The sequence below is a fragment of the Anarhichas minor genome, unplaced genomic scaffold, assembly GCF_050575085.1.
Source record: "Anarhichas minor isolate MPS153535 unplaced genomic scaffold, ASM5057508v1 ptg000027l, whole genome shotgun sequence".
In the NCBI taxonomy this organism is placed as follows: domain Eukaryota; kingdom Metazoa; phylum Chordata; class Actinopteri; order Perciformes; family Anarhichadidae; genus Anarhichas; species Anarhichas minor.
This window is the reverse complement of record NW_027466473.1, coordinates 8,535,063-8,552,708: the sequence shown is the minus strand read 5'-3', so window position 1 is coordinate 8,552,708 and position 17,646 is coordinate 8,535,063. Positions and strand designations below refer to the sequence as shown.

Here is a 17,646-nt window from a genome sequence, read left to right as displayed (position 1 = left end):
GCACCTTTACTGAACAGCCATTCACGGACGAGCAGAGAGTTCAAAGAACCTACTGGAAAGAGTGCGCACAATACCGTTTCAAGCACGGACCTGTGACCACTTTCATTTTAGGACTGAAATACAAGTCTCGTTTCTTAGTGGAAGGGTGAAGAATCGCTTTGTATCAATTCTCACCTCACTTATGACACAAGTTTTATGAAATGTCAGGAACTTTTTCATTTTTATCAACTTTTAGTTGTAGTGAAGCAAAGAATATACCTCAAACCGTACTCATAAATAGAAGCACAAGGGTAAATTCAACCTTTTTTTTTTCTAATTCTCAGATTTTATTTTCATTCATAGTTCGGTTTGTTTTTTTCTTTGGCTGCATTTAAATTAGGAGAATAATTCAACTCCTATTGAGGTGTGCTTTACTGAGTTTAATATGGGCCTACAGTTTTAACATATGTTTTAACCTATGATACACTGGTCCTCCTGTCACAATGCAAATTTAACTTTGTTTGGCATTCTTGCCCAAGTGTGCATTGTACATTGTCTGGCGCTGCCAAGCAATCTGAGCCCTGTTGCTTCGGAGACACCCAGGTACTTAGTTTTACAGCACACTTTACTGTGTTGAACCTACTTATTGTATCCACATGGGCTTTTATTTTTAGGAGGGTTCTTTTTTTGTTAATTAAGATATTTTACAGCAAATATGGAATAAGAAAATGACAAGGGGAGTTGTATCTTACGTGGGCCTACAGGTTAGCCGGACATACAATCGTATGTGTCTTATTTATCCTAGCTAAAGCCGTTCATGAAGCTCTTTGCGTACTTTTCTTATAACCTCAGAGGCTCTGTACTTTTCTCTTGGCTGTCTACAAGGTTGAAGGTGTCATTTGAGCACAAACAGACAGATGTCCTGTATTCCTCATATTGTATACCTGTATCGAGTAACTCCAACAGCGAGTTATTTAACAGTAATCTATCACATGTTCCCTTCTATCAAATGACTAAATTCAAGTCCAATGTGTGAAACATCTTTGAGATGGGTGCAAAAACATCAGGATGGTACAATGCAGCTATGAATCATCTCCAGTGTGCTCACAGCAGTTCCGAGGGTTGAGTAATCATTGGTTATACAGTTTGATGATGCATTTTACAAGAAAAGTGAAGGACAAATTTGCATTTGGTTGAAAGAAGACTGACAAATAAATGCACACGTCTACTCCATTTGTAGAATGAATGCTGATATGGTTTGAGACACACAGAAAGTGTCAATTCCCATTTTCTACACACTCAACTTTCACTTTTAACAAATCAGCAGCCTTAGCACATAAGCCAAATATATTGTGTGGCAATGACATTAATACAAATAGCATAAAAACATCAGAAACGACTCATCCATCACACAAATGAAAATACTCTTATAAACATGGCAAATGTTTTAGAAATAAAAGTAGTTTATTGAATATAGGTGGCGTATTTGCAGTCAATGAGTGACCAGAATATGTTTTATTTTGGTCCACTGGGAGGCAATTCAACCAATATATGGGCACTGTTATGTTCATTCACCCCATCCCATGAATGAAAATAACTGCTGCGCACGAGGATTATTTCTTGCTCCGTTTAAACGGGAAAACCTCTCATAATGGCGAAGAAGTAAGACCAAATGCTTATAATGCACAACGAATCGCTTCACAAATTATTTTCTTGTAAAAACGACTGTGGTGTTACCGAAACACATTCTTATCCAAACCACATGCGACAGTGGTCGACAAATCATGGTAAAAAAAATGCCCCTCGCGGAATCACCGAAAACCCATCCAGAGGGGTGGTCAGAAATCCAGCTACATCAAGTTAGTTCTGTGATAGAAGAGGGACGACTCAGATAATGTCTCGCAGATACATTATCTGAAACATTTTTCAATTAATAGTCTTTAAATATTTAGATATGTATTATGAGCAGCATACACGCTTACACTAACTATTTTAACGCACTAAATTTAACACCCCCCCCTAAATAATATGTAAAATGGTTCAGCCCTCGAGGTTACCGGAAGTTGTTTCAGCTGCCATGTTTGGTTGCTTTGTTGTAGGCTTCTACAAGGTTTCCTACAGAATTAGTAAGTGTGGAAATGGAGCCGAGCTGGAGTACGTTTCTTTTTCAAGTAAGTTGACTCTTTAGGAGGGGGACTGGGATAGCTCGTAAAACAACCTTGAGAAAACGCAAGCACCGGGTTTCTTACCGGTAAAACCAGTTTTGTAAACGCGTAACGTTAATGCCAAGATCAAGTAACCAAGCAAAACAATGGTATATGAATCCAGGCGTCCAGCTGTGAGGCTCGGGAATGACGCTAGAACAAAAAATCAATTCTCCTCAACGTGCGTTTGAAAAATGTGGCTTGTTTTTTCTATTGTACGAACACTTAGCTCGTTGATGTTGAATAACTCGACAGCGTTTGAGGTTTTTCAAGTTTGTTTGCCAAGTCGAAGCTAGCAAAAACATGCGGGATAATTTGAAGTGAGGCTGGAGAGAGACGCCACTGCACCGTTACAATCGAGACAGACCTGTTTTTTTTTTCTCCCTGTGACTGAGAGGGGCTTTGATCGGACGCCGTAGGTCGGATAATGAGATTTAATGCCGGCGAAGATTTTCGTTTTTAACGCAGATAATACCGCAGATAACTTAAAGGGGTGCACGTTTGTAAACCGTTGAAGAAGTGCAAGTTGTTGGGTTATCAGTCGCTGAGATTTTACCAAACGACGATTCGCAATCCCGCGGTGAACTTTCCGCTCGCCTCAGCCGGTTCCACAGTAACTAGCCAAGTTAGCTTACGGTGTTTCGGCTCTACACATCAAACTCGCTGGCTAATTTAAACGTTAGCTTAATTTGGGCGAGGCTGACGCAATGGGATTACAAAACTAATGTTACCCCCGACTCGATACGCGGCGTTTGTACCGGGCTCTCTCTTTTATTTACCAGCTATTTATTCTGCGAGACCGCGGTGGTAAGGAATTCAAACTATGCTCACAACATCGGCTAACACTAGCGAAGAACAAGAACAAGAAGAAGAAGAAGAAGAAGAAGCACGTTTGAAATTAGCAACGACATTACGCAATGTGTAAAAGCCCTTTGCAGCCAGAAAGTGAACGCTGCTGCTGAGACTGATGTCTGCCACGGTTTAGTGCTTTTCAATGCGTCCTAAGATGTGAGGCTATTGTTCAATAAAATGAATGAAAGGTTGTATTCCCATGACGTTACACAGCCCACGACAATTAAGCCCAGTGAGGACTTGGGGGGGGACGTAAGACCCGGAGTTGTATGGAGACGTTATAACGTCGTATTTCAAACCATGATGTTTTGCCGCGCATCTGATTTGATTATTCAAAGCTGTCATTTTGTCCGTTTGTTAATTAATGAATTATATGAACCCATATTGTACATCACCGTTCTTCCGTCTCGTGTGCTTCCAAGTCTTAAGAGGGATTTTTTTTTTTTTTGGGTGTGTTGACCATTAAGTTATGCCCTTTTGTGTTTTTTAGTGGGTGTGACGAACTCCTCATGCGAAGAGCCTCCTCAATGAGCTTTGCAGCAGTTCAGCATCATTCACCAAAATACTTTGAACTGTTTTTATAAAATAGAACACGAACACAAATCTACATCCTAAAATGAAACGTTCAGGGCAGAGTTGCTGCCTGCAAAATGTATATTTCTACTGCAGCTTCACATGAGTATGGATAATATGAGGGGGGTCAAGTATGGATCCTTAGTTTTTGTTGGTAGTATTTTTATGTTTGAGGCCCTTATCGATGTTAATTTGGTATTTTCTGACAAACATGTTCAACCTTAAGAGAAACACGTTTACTTTGTATTGCTCGCCATCTGATTAGTTCATTATCTGTTATTACCAATGTGTGTTAACACACTGGTGCTTAGAGGGAACACTCATGCAATACGGCGGATAGGAGGCAAAGATAAATGTCCAGAAACTTGGAAGGGTTCATGTGTGCCGTCATTAGGCTAAGTCACAGGAGAAGCTGTAGTTGGTACGAGTGAACGTCGTATCATCAATATGTCAGAGGACTTTTCCACAATCCAACGTTAACTTAACAAGTGTTATCTTAAAGCCTCAGACTGAATTCAGGCAAAGTAAGAGTATGAATGGTGCACCGTGGACTGCTTTTATCATATTTGTAATTAAGTTAAGATTGCGTCTCACAGCCTGTGGGATACGTCACTTCTTTAAGAGTAGTGCGGTATTGCTCCGCTGTCAGAGACTGATCACTTACTTACATCTTCTTCCCGGTTGAAAAGGGCAGATGGATGGTGTGGCTTGTTGTGTAGTGTCTGGCGTCCCGCCAGAAGCCCTGCATGTATTATGTCCCGCACACTGTTGCTCTATAAATCTCATGTAAATATGCGTGAAGTTATCAACGTAAAGAGGTCGATTTTCCATTTAACTACCGTTGCAGTCGTTGCATTATTTTTCGTTTTAAAGTACTCCACTACGTTACTGTTTATGGAAAAGCATTTTATTAAAAAGTTTAAAATTAAAAGTTGATGATGAGCATCTTCCTGTTTGTATACTTTGTCGGGCGTTTTAAATGATCCACATTGTTGTGTAAATGAGCTTGAATAATACTATCGGTACAGCTGCCTCGCCTCCTGTTTTTGATTAATGCGCAGTGCAATGTCTTGAAAATTCAGCATGAAGAACAAAAACACTGTATAAACTCTATTATAATAGCACAAAGAAACATTTATAAGAAAGTGCCTCGCATCCATTCATTCCGCCCGACAACTTCCCAAATGTCTAAAAGAAAATTACATTCAACAGGTGCGACACATACTGAAAATGTGAAATGATTGGCTCATCTTAAACTAATAATATTCCCCTTACAGCACACTGCAAAACATATCAACATAGTTTGAAAATAGCTGTGGCGATGCACCTTGCAGTTGGGAGCCATTTTGTTGGTGTAGATCTGTTTCATAATACAGTAAACATCAAGCTAACATATATATATATATATATATATATAATGTGTTTTAGATATTTACATTCAGCATAGTGACAGTTTTGATATCAGAAAAGTGTTGCAATTACATGTGAAATTGCATTTATCATTTTTCCATTTGGGGCAGAAACGCATTCAAGTCAAGCTGACCGATACGTAACCACTAATGGCTAACGTGATAGCAAACAATTGCCTTCTCAAAAATCCAGGCAACATGAAGCAACATTTATCATTCATTAATATTAATATCGATGGCCAGTAGTCCACTATTTTAGCCGCGTTTGTTCTCCACTAACTCCTGAGTCTTTAGCATGCTAGCCGCTAACTTTCTCTTTGACATTTGGTGCTAAGTAGGTAGCGTACAGTGGGTTTTTATTATAGCTTGTTGGCTTGAAACAGTGCAACTTCAAATGGGCTGTTTGTTGTAATGGACCGAAGTACTTTAATTCACAGTTGATATCAGTCGTAAACTTTAGTTTTAAGTCCTCGTCCCAGAGTAAAGGCTTTTTTCTAGACTTAATAAAAAACGACTCTGCAATCTTTGTTAAATTGCGGCTTAACAGTGCAAGTGGGACATATTTAATTAGTTTCTTGTATTGTACTGCTCGTCCGTGTTCTACACATGTTTTTAACAATAGATCTTTTTTTAGACATTTTGTCACGGCTCAAGAACAACACCGGAGCCTTTCGAACAAGCTCAGCTAAATGGAATGCAGCCGATTTTAATCAGTTAGCAGAAACACCTGTGCTCTTACTGCTTTGACAAGCCAAGTTCTCAACAATACGTCTTGTAACTGCGGTGGTCACGCTAGCAAAATGCCAAAAGATAAGTGATCCTTCTATTCTGTGCCATACATCAGAGAGACCTGCACCCTGGTTTTGGATCACTGATTTAAAGTATTTTTTAATAGAATGATGACACGGTGAGTTGCTTAGAAATGGCCTCTATCATCCTCCTGCATGATGCAGTCAAAGCTGAAAGAGTCGATGCATCAGAACTGAGAATACCTCTTACTTGCAGGCGAGGCCCTGAATCCCTGCAGTATTTGTGTAGCTTTACAGGCTATGAAAAGCAATCCAGAAGGATTACAAACGTTACAAAAGTGACGGTTTTGTAGGAACTTGTGTCAACTCGGCCGTCTGGGTAGCAGCCAAAAGATTTCAGAAATTGGAAACAAGTGAAGAACATCCGAGAACAAGCTTTGAAGAGAAGGCTCTACATGTGTGCCAGAAAAAGAACAAAAAAAATGTTTCCTGCCATATGCGATCACTTTATTCCTTTTACTTTTTATTAATCAGTTATAGTTTTTGCTTGTTTTGTAAAAAAAAAAAAAAATCATTACAAAAAAAAAGGGATTTCGGTAAGCAGCTGTAGAGTGTGACACAAAAGCTCTGAGAAAGATGTAATCTGACTCAGACCGTGAGCTCAATTCAAGTCTACAGTGGCCCGTGGAGCCATCGGGGCACTCCCTCCATTTTGATGTTATTTATGAGGGAGCAGCCCCAGTTGTCAGAGCGCATTTGTGTCAAAATGGTCAGAGCTGCATGAAGGCACAGCAGCTTACAGGCCCTGCACCTCTGTATAGAGGCGGGCTGTCTGCAGTGGCCGTGTCTGCCGTTCACAAGCTCCACAAAGAGGGATCCCGGCTGGTATCCCCCCTCCCTCCACCCCACCCAAACATAAAGCCCCCCCCCCCCCCTCCTCCTAAGGGCCCACCTGGTGTGCCAGTGGACGGGTTTGCATTGGCATGATGATGACTAATCCTGGAAGGTGGCAAGCGTGAGCAGGTGCTCGGACAAATGGATCGGTGGGCTTAGTGGCATTCTCCACAAGTTCCCAGGTCCCATTGCGTTACGAGGGAATGACGGCTAGTTTAGCCGAGCAGTGTGTGTGTGTGTGTGTGTGTGTGTGGAGAAACAATGACCCCGTCTCATGAATAGATGAGCTAAATCAATGAAGATGAGCATACAAAGATCCCCTGCTGAGGCATCACTGCTCAGATTTGTGTCTCTCACAATGGGCTGGATGACATAAGGAGGACACTGTGCGGTTCATTTTTCTTTTCTGTCCCCTGCCGCCTCTGCTGCAACTCCTTTTTTTTTTTTTTTTTTCTTGGCTGGCCTTCTGCGATGGATGATTGAACCTCAAAGGGAAAGGTCAAGCATTTCACCGTGCCCTCTCCTGCTGGTGTTTCGCGACACGGTCGTCTTGACCATGTCCGTCTACCAAAACAACAGCGTTGGCTGTGGTTTAATATTAAGAACCATCAAGGAAATATGGATTATCATTAACATATCCTCTTGTTGATTATGTGTTTACAACTCAGTGCCGCCCCAAAATGTAGATTTAGACTAACTTCTAAACTTGGTTAGAGCATAACTAACCTAAGCTGACAAACTCGGCTGTGCCACTGTTGTTTGTCTAGTTTAGTGGCCTGTGTTTTTCTGTAGTGTGTGTGTGTGTGAGCACTTCACTCCTTTACGTCACCATGCCCTCTAACCGAGCTCCTTAGCTAAGCTAATGGCCTGCTCTTCCGAGCACTGGACTCTGCTTTGCCTCTAATTTGGCACGCTTGCTTAGCAGTCACATGCCCGGCGCCGTCGTGATGGGATCGTTTTTCATCCAGTATATTTGGATTATTTTGCACCAGTGGCATGCTGCGTCAACCTCTTTAATGACAGACCCGCTGCTCATTTTGTGTTCTGTAACATCTTCCTAACCTTTTGTTGCCAAAGCTGACTCCTTACAAACCTCCACTTATTATTATTTGTTATGTGAATTCTTATGCAGCCTTTTGGAAAGGCAGTGGGGTGTTCCAACTGCGTTGAATCCCCAATATTAATATCGCTGTATGTGTGTTTTTTTTTGTTTCATCAGCAGGCCAATGAAGCTCTCCACCACCAGCACCACATGGCCCAGAACAACCTGCTGCCACTTCTTAATGCGGGAGCCGAACAAATCGACCAGAAGCCCATCCTGCCCATCCACATAGACCACAAGCCCCCGACCAGCGCCGCCGATCTCCTCAAAGACAATGTGGCCAGCGGAGGAGGCGGGCGGCCGCTAGTGCCTGTGATAAAGAAGGAGCACAAGGGCAAGACGCCGTTCGTCTGCGGCTACTGCAACAAGGCCTTCCGCGACAGCTACCACCTGCGGCGCCACGAGTCCAGCCACACCGGCATCAAGATGGTGTCGCGGCCAAAGAAGATGGCCCAGACGGCCCCGACCATGGTGCCCATGATCTCGACCATGTCGCGGGAGAACAACGGCCACCCGTCCTACATCTCCACGGTGGCGGGCATCCTCTCCACGGCGACCACCTCGGTGTCCTCGGGCGTGAGCATCATGACGTCGTCCGCGATGGGCAACGTGCAGCAGCAGCAGCACCAGCAACAGCAACAACAACAACAACAACAACAGCAGCAGCAGCAGCAGCACCACCAGCAGCAGCAGCAACAGCAGCAACAACAACAACAGCAGCAGCAGCAGAACGTGCCGAAGAAGCCCGCCAAACCCGTCAAGAAAAACCACGGGTGCGAGATGTGCGGCAAGGCCTTCCGAGACGTCTACCACCTGAACCGCCACAAGCTGTCCCATTCGGACGAGAAGCCTTTCGAGTGCCCCATCTGCCAGCAGCGCTTTAAAAGGAAGGACCGGATGACCTACCACGTTCGCTCTCACGACGGGGGGGTCCACAAGCCCTATGTATGCTCGGTGTGTGGGAAAGGCTTTTCCAGGTAAGGACCACATTCTTTGGCCTTTTGATTGACTCAAAACATGTTTTGAACAGACTTCCTATCCTGTTGTGACTGTTACTCAGGTGGCGTTTCTCAAATGGAAACAATGGCCACTTGCAGTATTTCTATAGGCAATGCTAATGACAAGCAAGCACTGGTATGATAATAAGACTAAAATGTTTTATAATAATGATAGAAAAGCATTTTTCCACACGTTGGTTATTCAACAGCTCTCCAAAGCTATTCCTTCCAGAAAAACATACCTTCAACAGTATCCATATTTTGTACTGATAGTTCAACAGTGAAAAGGGTGAAATTAATTCATGTCAAATGTGAACATATTACTCCTTCATGCTGCCACACAGACTTGTCATAGGGAGTCCGACCGGCGAACTCTGCGCAGTGCTGGCAACAGATTTGATGGGGAGATAACATTACCCGTTTCAAATGTCTTTGTACATTCCTCATATAGCTCCTGAGGTCGTGGAATAAGTTGTTATGTTCCCTCTTAGAAGAAGCATAATGTAAAAACAATAAACCACACGACACAGTTCATTAACAGGCTTTTCAAGTGGCCTTGAAGTGGCCTAAACTTCCACTAATATGTTGGTGATTAGCTAAGAAAATACTTTGACATTTAGTTCTTTTCAAATGTAGAGAAAACTGAAGCGATTTTTAAGTTTTATTCACCGCAGTTATCCAACTACTTCAGTAAACCTGCTTCTCGAGACCGGCCCAGTGCGGCCTCGGACTCCCGTTAGCGTAACAGGAAGTTGTCTCCACCGGGTTGTTTGGGATGCGTCTGAAGTGCGAAGTGTGTAGGACTGTGAGTGTCGGCGCGTTACGCTCTGCCAGTGGAACTCTCTCTATGTGTATGTGAGGACGTGTTTGCACAGCTAGTTTATTCGTATGCTGTCATTTCAAAATTCAGAAGGCTTTTGTAAACAGGAAGTATGCCTCTGACATCTAATTTATTCTGATGTTAGTGGAGACGGAGAGTCATTTGACCCCCGGTATGCAACGGTTGCATACCGGGGGTCAAAGAGGAAAGTCTTGGCTTGTCTACACGGAAGTAAAAACAAAAAAAAATAACACGATGAGCAACATTTTTTAACAAACACACCTTTTTACCGTTTACTCGTCAGTCCAAAAATGAGCTTTTGTTGCGTTTTCATGTTTCTGTTGTTTGTTTTTTTTTGGACTTCTCCAAAAGCTCACTGAGCAGCGACCCCGTTTCTTGTAGCAACCCCGTGACTGTTTGGTTTATTCTACGTATTATTATGATCGTGCAAAGCGGTTTGGATTTGTACTTGTATTGACCCCCCCAACGCCATTTCAACCACATGTTTAAACAGTCGCACATGGGAGAGCACCAGTGGTAGATTACAAAGGGGGGAGGGGGGGAGGCGTCACTTGTCACTTTGCGCTTCCCGCCAGCATGTCACAGACGCTCTTTCCCCTGGGAATTCAGTGAACTATGCGGTAATCTCCAGGTCAACATATTCACTGTGTAGGGAATAAATGTTTAGTTTGGGAAAGGTCTCTCGTTGCGTTAATACACACAAAAAAACTACATTTTACTGTCTTTTAACGTGCCAATATGTGACACGGCATCGATTTGGGCAGAGAGTACAACAACAGAAAGAGTTCTTTGCTTTAACCGCACCACACAAGTTCAACAAAAACATTCAGCGGTGCACCGTAGCCAAGCTGTAACATAAGCACCGCGCTGTGCAGGGCAGCTTCAGGCATGCCTCCAACACGGTGACGTGGGGTTCGGGATTCATCAGCATACTGGAAAGTGAGAATGGGGACTGAATAACAGGGCACTGAGTCACCGCCACTCAGCCAGATATGCAGGCACGCACTGTCTGGAGACTGCTCTCCTCGTCAGCGGGACAAAAAAAAGTACAAGAAAGAGAGGGAGAGAGAACTGATTCCGGTTCATAGCACCACTGAGAAGATTCCACTTGACTCCTCATTTGTATTTATAAAAAAACAAAAAAACAAACCCAGCAGCATGAAACTTTCCGGTTTGGGCAGCCAACGCTGGAGCCCTTACTCACACCGTTATGGCACTTCTAACATGATTCAGCTCCGAGCTTCAACAGAACCAACAAGCTGACAGAGGAGGACCGGTGCCAAGCAGCATTCACTGTAAAGGTCAAGAGGCATAGAGACGTTTTCTAGCAACTGCTGATATGCAGTGGACATTGAATTATGCTGTGAAACACGGAATGTTTAACCTTCAGGTCAACAGCAGTATTTGTACAAAGACTTTTTAGGATTCCGTATTTTTCGGGGTTGTTTTTCATCCATTTGTCATTTTTAATGTGTATAAGCTACATAATACATGTTGATGACACATTTGTGAAAGAAATAAACAAGTGTTAAGAGTTATCAAACTGGTTTCACGATGCAAAGCTCAGTGCAAAAGCAAGTAATATGCAAAAGAGATTCATGTATTTGTTTATTCAGTGACAATCTAAAAGGTCATTCAGCACCACGGTTGTTGAGGCATAATTCAACCCCTCCATTGCATTGATGAAGTTGAATTAACTTTGTGGACTACATTTATATTTGTGTAATTAAAATCAAGGCTGCGAGTAAATGAACAGAATACGTGTAGTCTGATGCTATACTGTCAGTTTATTCAGAAATAAGAGGGAAATGTGCAAATCTACAACCTGTGTGGTGCGTTTTTTAAAACTAGGTCAAACTGATTCACGCACGATTGATCATGGAGAATTAAATGCAGTTGACTGAAGTTTTAGGGATTTTCTTTTCTTTTTTTTTGTGCCCATCCCCTCATTACCAGAGCAAACAGAGCGCATCCATAAGCTTCCGCACTTCTGCACTCGCAATGTATGGAGACGTTGTGAATTTCACTTGTGCTGCTCCTCGTCAGTTAACAATAAACACCTTTAGTCTTTATATCTTTGTATCTCCGGTCAAATCACAAGCAAAGTAAATGCAAAGTTACAAAAAATTACCCCAAAATATATATATTTTATTTATATATATATATATATATATATATATATATATATATATATATATATATATATATATATATATATATATATATATATATATATATATATATATATATATATATATATATATATATATATATATATATATATATATATATATATATATATATATATATATATATATATATATATATATATATATATATATATATATATATATATATATATATATATATATATATATATATATATATATATATATATATATATATATATATATATATATATATATATATATATATATATATATATATATATATATATATATATAGTCACTTCACTGGTCTACTGCTAATGACTTCTGGTGTAATTAGAAAGGACAGCATTGTTATCGCACTAATGAGGCATCTGTAGCAGACAACATAATATTGTCTTCAAGTTGGGGGTTGCTCTCTGTGTCTATATAAAGAAATCCTCCGTGGTTTATGGGTTAATAGTTAAAGGAAATCACTACTTGCATTCAGATATCCACATGAATCGATACAATCTGAATCTGCTTCTTCAGCGGTACGTTTTTCTGGAAGTGGAAACATTGTCAACTTAAACATTCTGTGCTTCAAAGAGTGCATGGAATCGAAACAACACCTACAACTCCCGGAGCTCGCTGAATCACTTTCGAACATTAAATGTGTTTGTTTTGTTTTTGATTCAATCCAGGCCAGACCACTTGAGCTGCCATGTGAAGCATGTGCATTCCTCAGAAAGACCATTTAAGTGTCAAGTCACGGTAAGAGTCCTTTCCGTCCTCCTACGAGATGATCGTTAATGGTGTTGTTGCTGTACTCCGCTGACCTTTGACCCCCCCCCCACTCTCTTCTGCTATGCGCCTGCAGGCCTGTACCTCTGCTTTCGCCACCAAAGACCGACTCCGTTCCCACATGATCAGGCATGAAGGCAAGGTCACCTGCAGCATCTGTGGGAAGATGCTCAGCGCAGCCTACATCACCAGCCACCTGAAGACTCACGGACAGACCAACTTCAACTCCTGCAACAAAGGTGCGTCCTCGCTAACAGCAGTTAGAGAGAACGCTAATTCACTAATAAGTTGTATCATAAACATTCAAGTCTCGTGCTCCTTAGTCTTTACAGCCTTGTCCAGCGCTGACATGTTGGCAGTGTGGGATTTTATTTTGAACCTCTGCCTCATTTTTGAGTCTCTTTACTTGGCATGTAGCTTTTGAGAGCCGCATTACTGCTGTGGTCGAGCCTTACATGTTCAAACCCATCACCCTCCTCTAATCCTGCTGGTTACACTACAGTGTGTAATGCTTTGCCACTGTTAAAAGTCCTATTTGGCTCCATTGCAGTAGCGAGGCTTTTATCTCTTAACATTAATAAGGGCTGCACGATTACAAGAAAATCAAATATCACCTTCTTTTTACCGAATTATGACGATATTGCTGGGTTGACCACCGGTGCCTCTTATAACATTTTACACAATGTTTTTGATAAATAACCATCTTTAATGTAGATATAATGACTAAGTGGTTAAAGGCAAATAATAAAATGGTCTCTTTGCTGTAATGCAACCTTTAAAATTTGTAAAAAAAGAACACTTATGCTATTTTTGTTACGATATCCAAAATCTGAGACGGTCTCTAGTCTCATGTCACAACATCAATATGGTATTGACTCATTGCCCAGCCCTACAGTGAAGAACTATTTGGAGTAGCGGCAGAACAAAAGGTGTGTCCTCTTTTTAGTGTGTGTGTGTGTGTGTGTGTGTGTGTGTGTGTGTTCCCAGAGGCTAACGGCTTCTGCAATTCCTCCTCAGTTACACCTGTGACCATCTCTGCCCCCATCACCTCGGCGATGCACCGGTGCCACTCCAACAACCCCGTCACCATCTCCGCACAAATGAACATTGGCACCAACACGGTCAACATCACGTCTCCCATCAGCCTCCAGCACCCGGTCACCATCGCTTCCGTCAACATCCCCTCCACGGGGTCCATGAATATCGCCCACCCGGTCGCCATCACGACCAGCATGCCCATGAACATGGCCGGCCCGCTCAACATCGCCATGAGGTCCATGGATAGCATGCCTTTTCTGTCCCAAGTCTTGCCTTCTTCCCCACCCTGGTAAAGAAAGAAAAGAAGAAAAGAGGTGAGAGTTGGACTGGCCAGCAAGAAAGGGAAAATGAAGTGAAACGAGAGACTCGAGACCTGTCTCTTTCTCCCGTCCCCCGTCCCCCCCCGAACCATGTTTACTTACCCCCGAGGTGAACATCTACATGAGCTGCTGCGCCGCCGGTAGGAGCTCCCCCCCCCCCCCCCCCCCCCAAGTCACAGCTGCGTCCCAACTAATGTTAAAGCAACCGACGTGAGAGGCAGAACACTTGAGTAGAAATCGAGTAGGATTTATCGTGAAATCAGGACGACCGCCGTTAGTGTAGTCAAGTTATAGAGTGATGAAACTGTGATTCGTATGATGACAAAGGAGAGGAGAGGATTCCCCCCCCGAGGACTCCGTAGGAAAACACACCTGTGCTTTTTGTAAAAGGGAGACGAGGAACGGACTGAAGCAATAACAATAAATTGCTGTTTTTAGATGTTTTTACAAGTTCTCTCCCAAAGCCTCTGGGTGTTACTTTGTACGTCGTTTATTTTTTTGTTTTGTTTTTTTATTATAGCCTGCTAATCACTATTTAATGTTATAGGAAATGAGTCTAGAAAAAGGGACGGCAGCTTCCATTCGCGTGGAAGAATATTTTTTCACAGTGCTCTAGCTTTTCTTTTTCTTCTCAGATAGTAGGTATGCTCTCGAGGTACAGTGACTAACTTGTACAGTTGACATAGTAATGTATTTTCATGTCAGCATTTTTAAAACCATTTTTTTTAGCTTTTGTCATTCAAGCGGACGTCTCGACGCTGTCCTCTCTGACAGCGACACGTCTGTGCTTTTGTTTTCCATCGGTCTGGAAACGCAGAGGTTTTGTTTTCATTTGCCTATTTGTAGTGTTCATTTTTCCATGAAGTCAGAATGGATCGAGTCTTGCACTGAAAGCATATCCTACACACACACACACACACACACGCGCGCAGGTGAGCAGCAGTATTATCAAAGATCAAAATTGGAGTCTTAAGTGTGGTGGTTAGCCGGCCTGCACCTAGAGGGCTATCTAGTGGCTGAACATGGGACTTCCTGGCCTTGTAGTGGAGCTTTTTCAGGCCGTTGCTGTCATCACAATGGTGACTAATTAGTTTTTGTCTGACTCTTCTGTACACTGTTTTATTATTTTTTTTTTTAAATCATTAATCTGTGAACGCCCCACAATGATACGAGGGACCCTTCACTCAGGAAACACACATAAAAGCCCCATCACACATGAACGTGGTTCCTTTTTAAGTTTATCTACCATGTATCTTAATTCCAGCTCTTTTTTTTTTTTTTTTTTTTAAGATCATAATTGGGTACGTCGCGTTAAACGACTCCCATCACGGACAAGAAGTCCCAGAACTATTGATTTTAAACATAGCCGTCCATTTAAATAATCGTTTCCTGTGCAATGGCATACATGCTGTATTTCCATACATGGAGTGGAGTTCAGCCTCGGGCTGCGTAAGTTATGTGGCTGCGAGTTTGATCAAATGCAAGTTTGTGTCCATGAAAATAACGGGACAGGATTGATGTTGCATGACCCCAAACACTGTTGAACATGAACTTGTTTTTAATGAATGCCATGTGATCTCAGCAGTGTTGCAGAGTTGATTTCAGTTCATACTGAAAAATGCAATATGCATGTTTGTCATTTCCCCCCCCCCCCCCCCCCCCCCCCGAAGATTTTGTTTTAAACAAAATGTTAGCGTAGCTTTTTCTTTGTTCTTATGCATTTTACGTAGATACACTATGATAGCCTGTTTGCCAAATTTGATACAGTAATAATGTGATAAACTGAACGTTTCTGGTGGAATTGAACATCTCTTTATTTTTTAGGAAAAGAAAAAAAAATAATTTGGAAATTCCAGGACCCTTGTGAAAGCAGTTGAATGTATATCTTTGTACAAAACTATTTTAGTTCCAAGGATATGGTAGTTACAATAGATGTGAAAGATAAGATAACCTTTTTTTTTTTTTTTTTTTTTTTATAAATCTTTTGTATTAGAACATTAACAATGGTAATTTTGTATATATACGAGAGGCTAGGCTTTCCGATTAGCAGAAAGGTCAAACATTCCTACATTTTTTTTTAAATGTATGTTTGTCAAATTATTACATAAACATGCGCAATGTTATGTGCCTTTTATTTGGGTTGTCTAAATAAAAGAAAACTACCAAATGTGTTTATATGGATTAAGTAATGTTCGGTATGAAGAAAGCACCATTATCACTCTTTAGCAGAGAATTACCAGAAGCGATGAGTTTTATCGTTCGTTGAGGGGCTCTTCATTGACCTTACCAACCCATAGCCGGGAACACAATGTTTAGTGCTTGAGTTTTACATTTACTTTTAGATTGTGTCCATCAAATAGGTGGTTATTTTTACATTGTGCTAACTACACATATTCCCAACCATTATCCAAAACACGTTGCTAGTTTTTAGATTGAGTTGCCTTCTACGCAGCAACTCGTTTTGACTTATTTCCCTGCAAAATTGAAATCAACCCTCACCCAACCAGTTTTGTTTTGTGCATTCAGAACACGGATAAGGAGCGTTGGCAGCTCAATACTACGATGGTGAACTGTCCTTATATTTACGGCTAGTGTGTATTTCAATTAGCTCAAGGTTTCAAGTTTGCACCCCCCACGACCAGGGGGTCCCACAGCCTGCACTGATTTAGACATGCAACCAGACGTCATATTCCCAGAGATGTGACGGCACAAAGGTCGAGATGGGAGACCGTGAAGCACATTCCCACTGTGGAGGTTGGGTGACCGGGCAATGCTCTTGGTCCTTTCCTCATAACCATTGACGCACCCAAAGCCTCCCCAATGCCCTGGGAGTGTTACAGTAGAGCTATTGCAGGTGGGAGACCTGAGCACCCTCGGCATCCCCCCCCCCCCCCCCCCCCTCCTCAGCTGCCAAAACCACAGGGACAAGACCCATTTCACTTGCTTGGTTTTGAAAGTGCCCTCAGCGATCATGACAATGAGTCCCTGACACGTGACATCGACCCACCGTTGATGTGTGGGCTTGAGATTCATGAAGTGATGGGGTGAGAGGTCGCTGCCTCCGGGGCAACACTCTCCGCTGCACTGTAACTGTATATGAAGTCAATGAAATGTAGCTCCACCTCACGCAGCTACAACAGCAAAAAATGCTACTTACACACTGATGCATTACAATTTAATACTGACGCTTCTACATAAGACGACGAGACCACCAGCGAGAAGGTTCTATGTAGCTATTCTTAATGCTCTTCATCCGTGCAAAATCAGACAAATCCTGCAGGTTCACCAGACACTCCTTCAGCTGAGACTCAAGCGGGGCCTCCGGCGGGGACCAGTACACCGTGGACAGACCCAGACCCGACTTCGTCCCTGCAGTCAGAGCTCGGTCAGGAGGAGGAGAGCTCTGCTCCTGGCTGGAGGTGGTGCCACTGCCGGGAGCAGAGCTCTCCTCCTGCACCTTCGCCTCACTGGAAGCCACCACGGACACCATCCTGCTGGAGACCAAGGCCGTATCGCTGGGCCCTCTGAAGCGAAGGGAAGCACGGGAGAACCAGGACCAGGACTGCGCGGGGCAGACTGTCGGACCCTTCTGCAGTGAGAATGAGAGGTATTCTAAAGGGAATCTGGTGCTCGGAAACACTTCCACTTGTGTCCACAGGGGCCGCAAAAATCCACACAAAATGACAGGTCCTCATTATAGCTTTAAGTTAAGGATCTGCGTACTTCTTCCACCACT

The 17,646-nt window shown here is 42.5% G+C and overlaps 1 protein-coding gene across 1 annotated transcript; it reads left to right on the top strand.

Annotated features, from left to right (window-relative positions):
• The first annotated feature begins 2,015 nt into the window (after positions 1-2,015).
• Positions 2,016-16,081, top strand: LOC142960314 (vascular endothelial zinc finger 1-like). The gene is made up of 5 exons (XM_076102117.1): positions 2,016-2,150; positions 7,880-8,739; positions 12,453-12,522; positions 12,629-12,791; positions 13,570-16,081. The coding sequence occupies exons 1-5, from the start codon at positions 2,118-2,120 to the stop codon at positions 13,881-13,883; spliced, it is 1,440 nt and encodes a 479-aa protein (XP_075958232.1). The 5' UTR covers positions 2,016-2,117; the 3' UTR covers positions 13,884-16,081.
• Positions 16,082-17,646: the final 1,565 nt, after the last annotated feature.

Bases quoted from the DNA above. Each gene is read 5' to 3' on its own strand.
- LOC142960314 (XM_076102117.1), top strand. From the start codon at position 2,118: ATGGAGCCGAGCTGGAGTACGTTTCTTTTTCAA. The intron at 8,740-12,452 runs GTAAGGACCACA...GATTCAATCCAG, and splicing joins TGTGGGAAAGGCTTTTCCAG to GCCAGACCACTTGAGCTGCC. The intron at 12,792-13,569 runs GTGCGTCCTCGC...ATTCCTCCTCAG, and splicing joins CTTCAACTCCTGCAACAAAG to TTACACCTGTGACCATCTCT.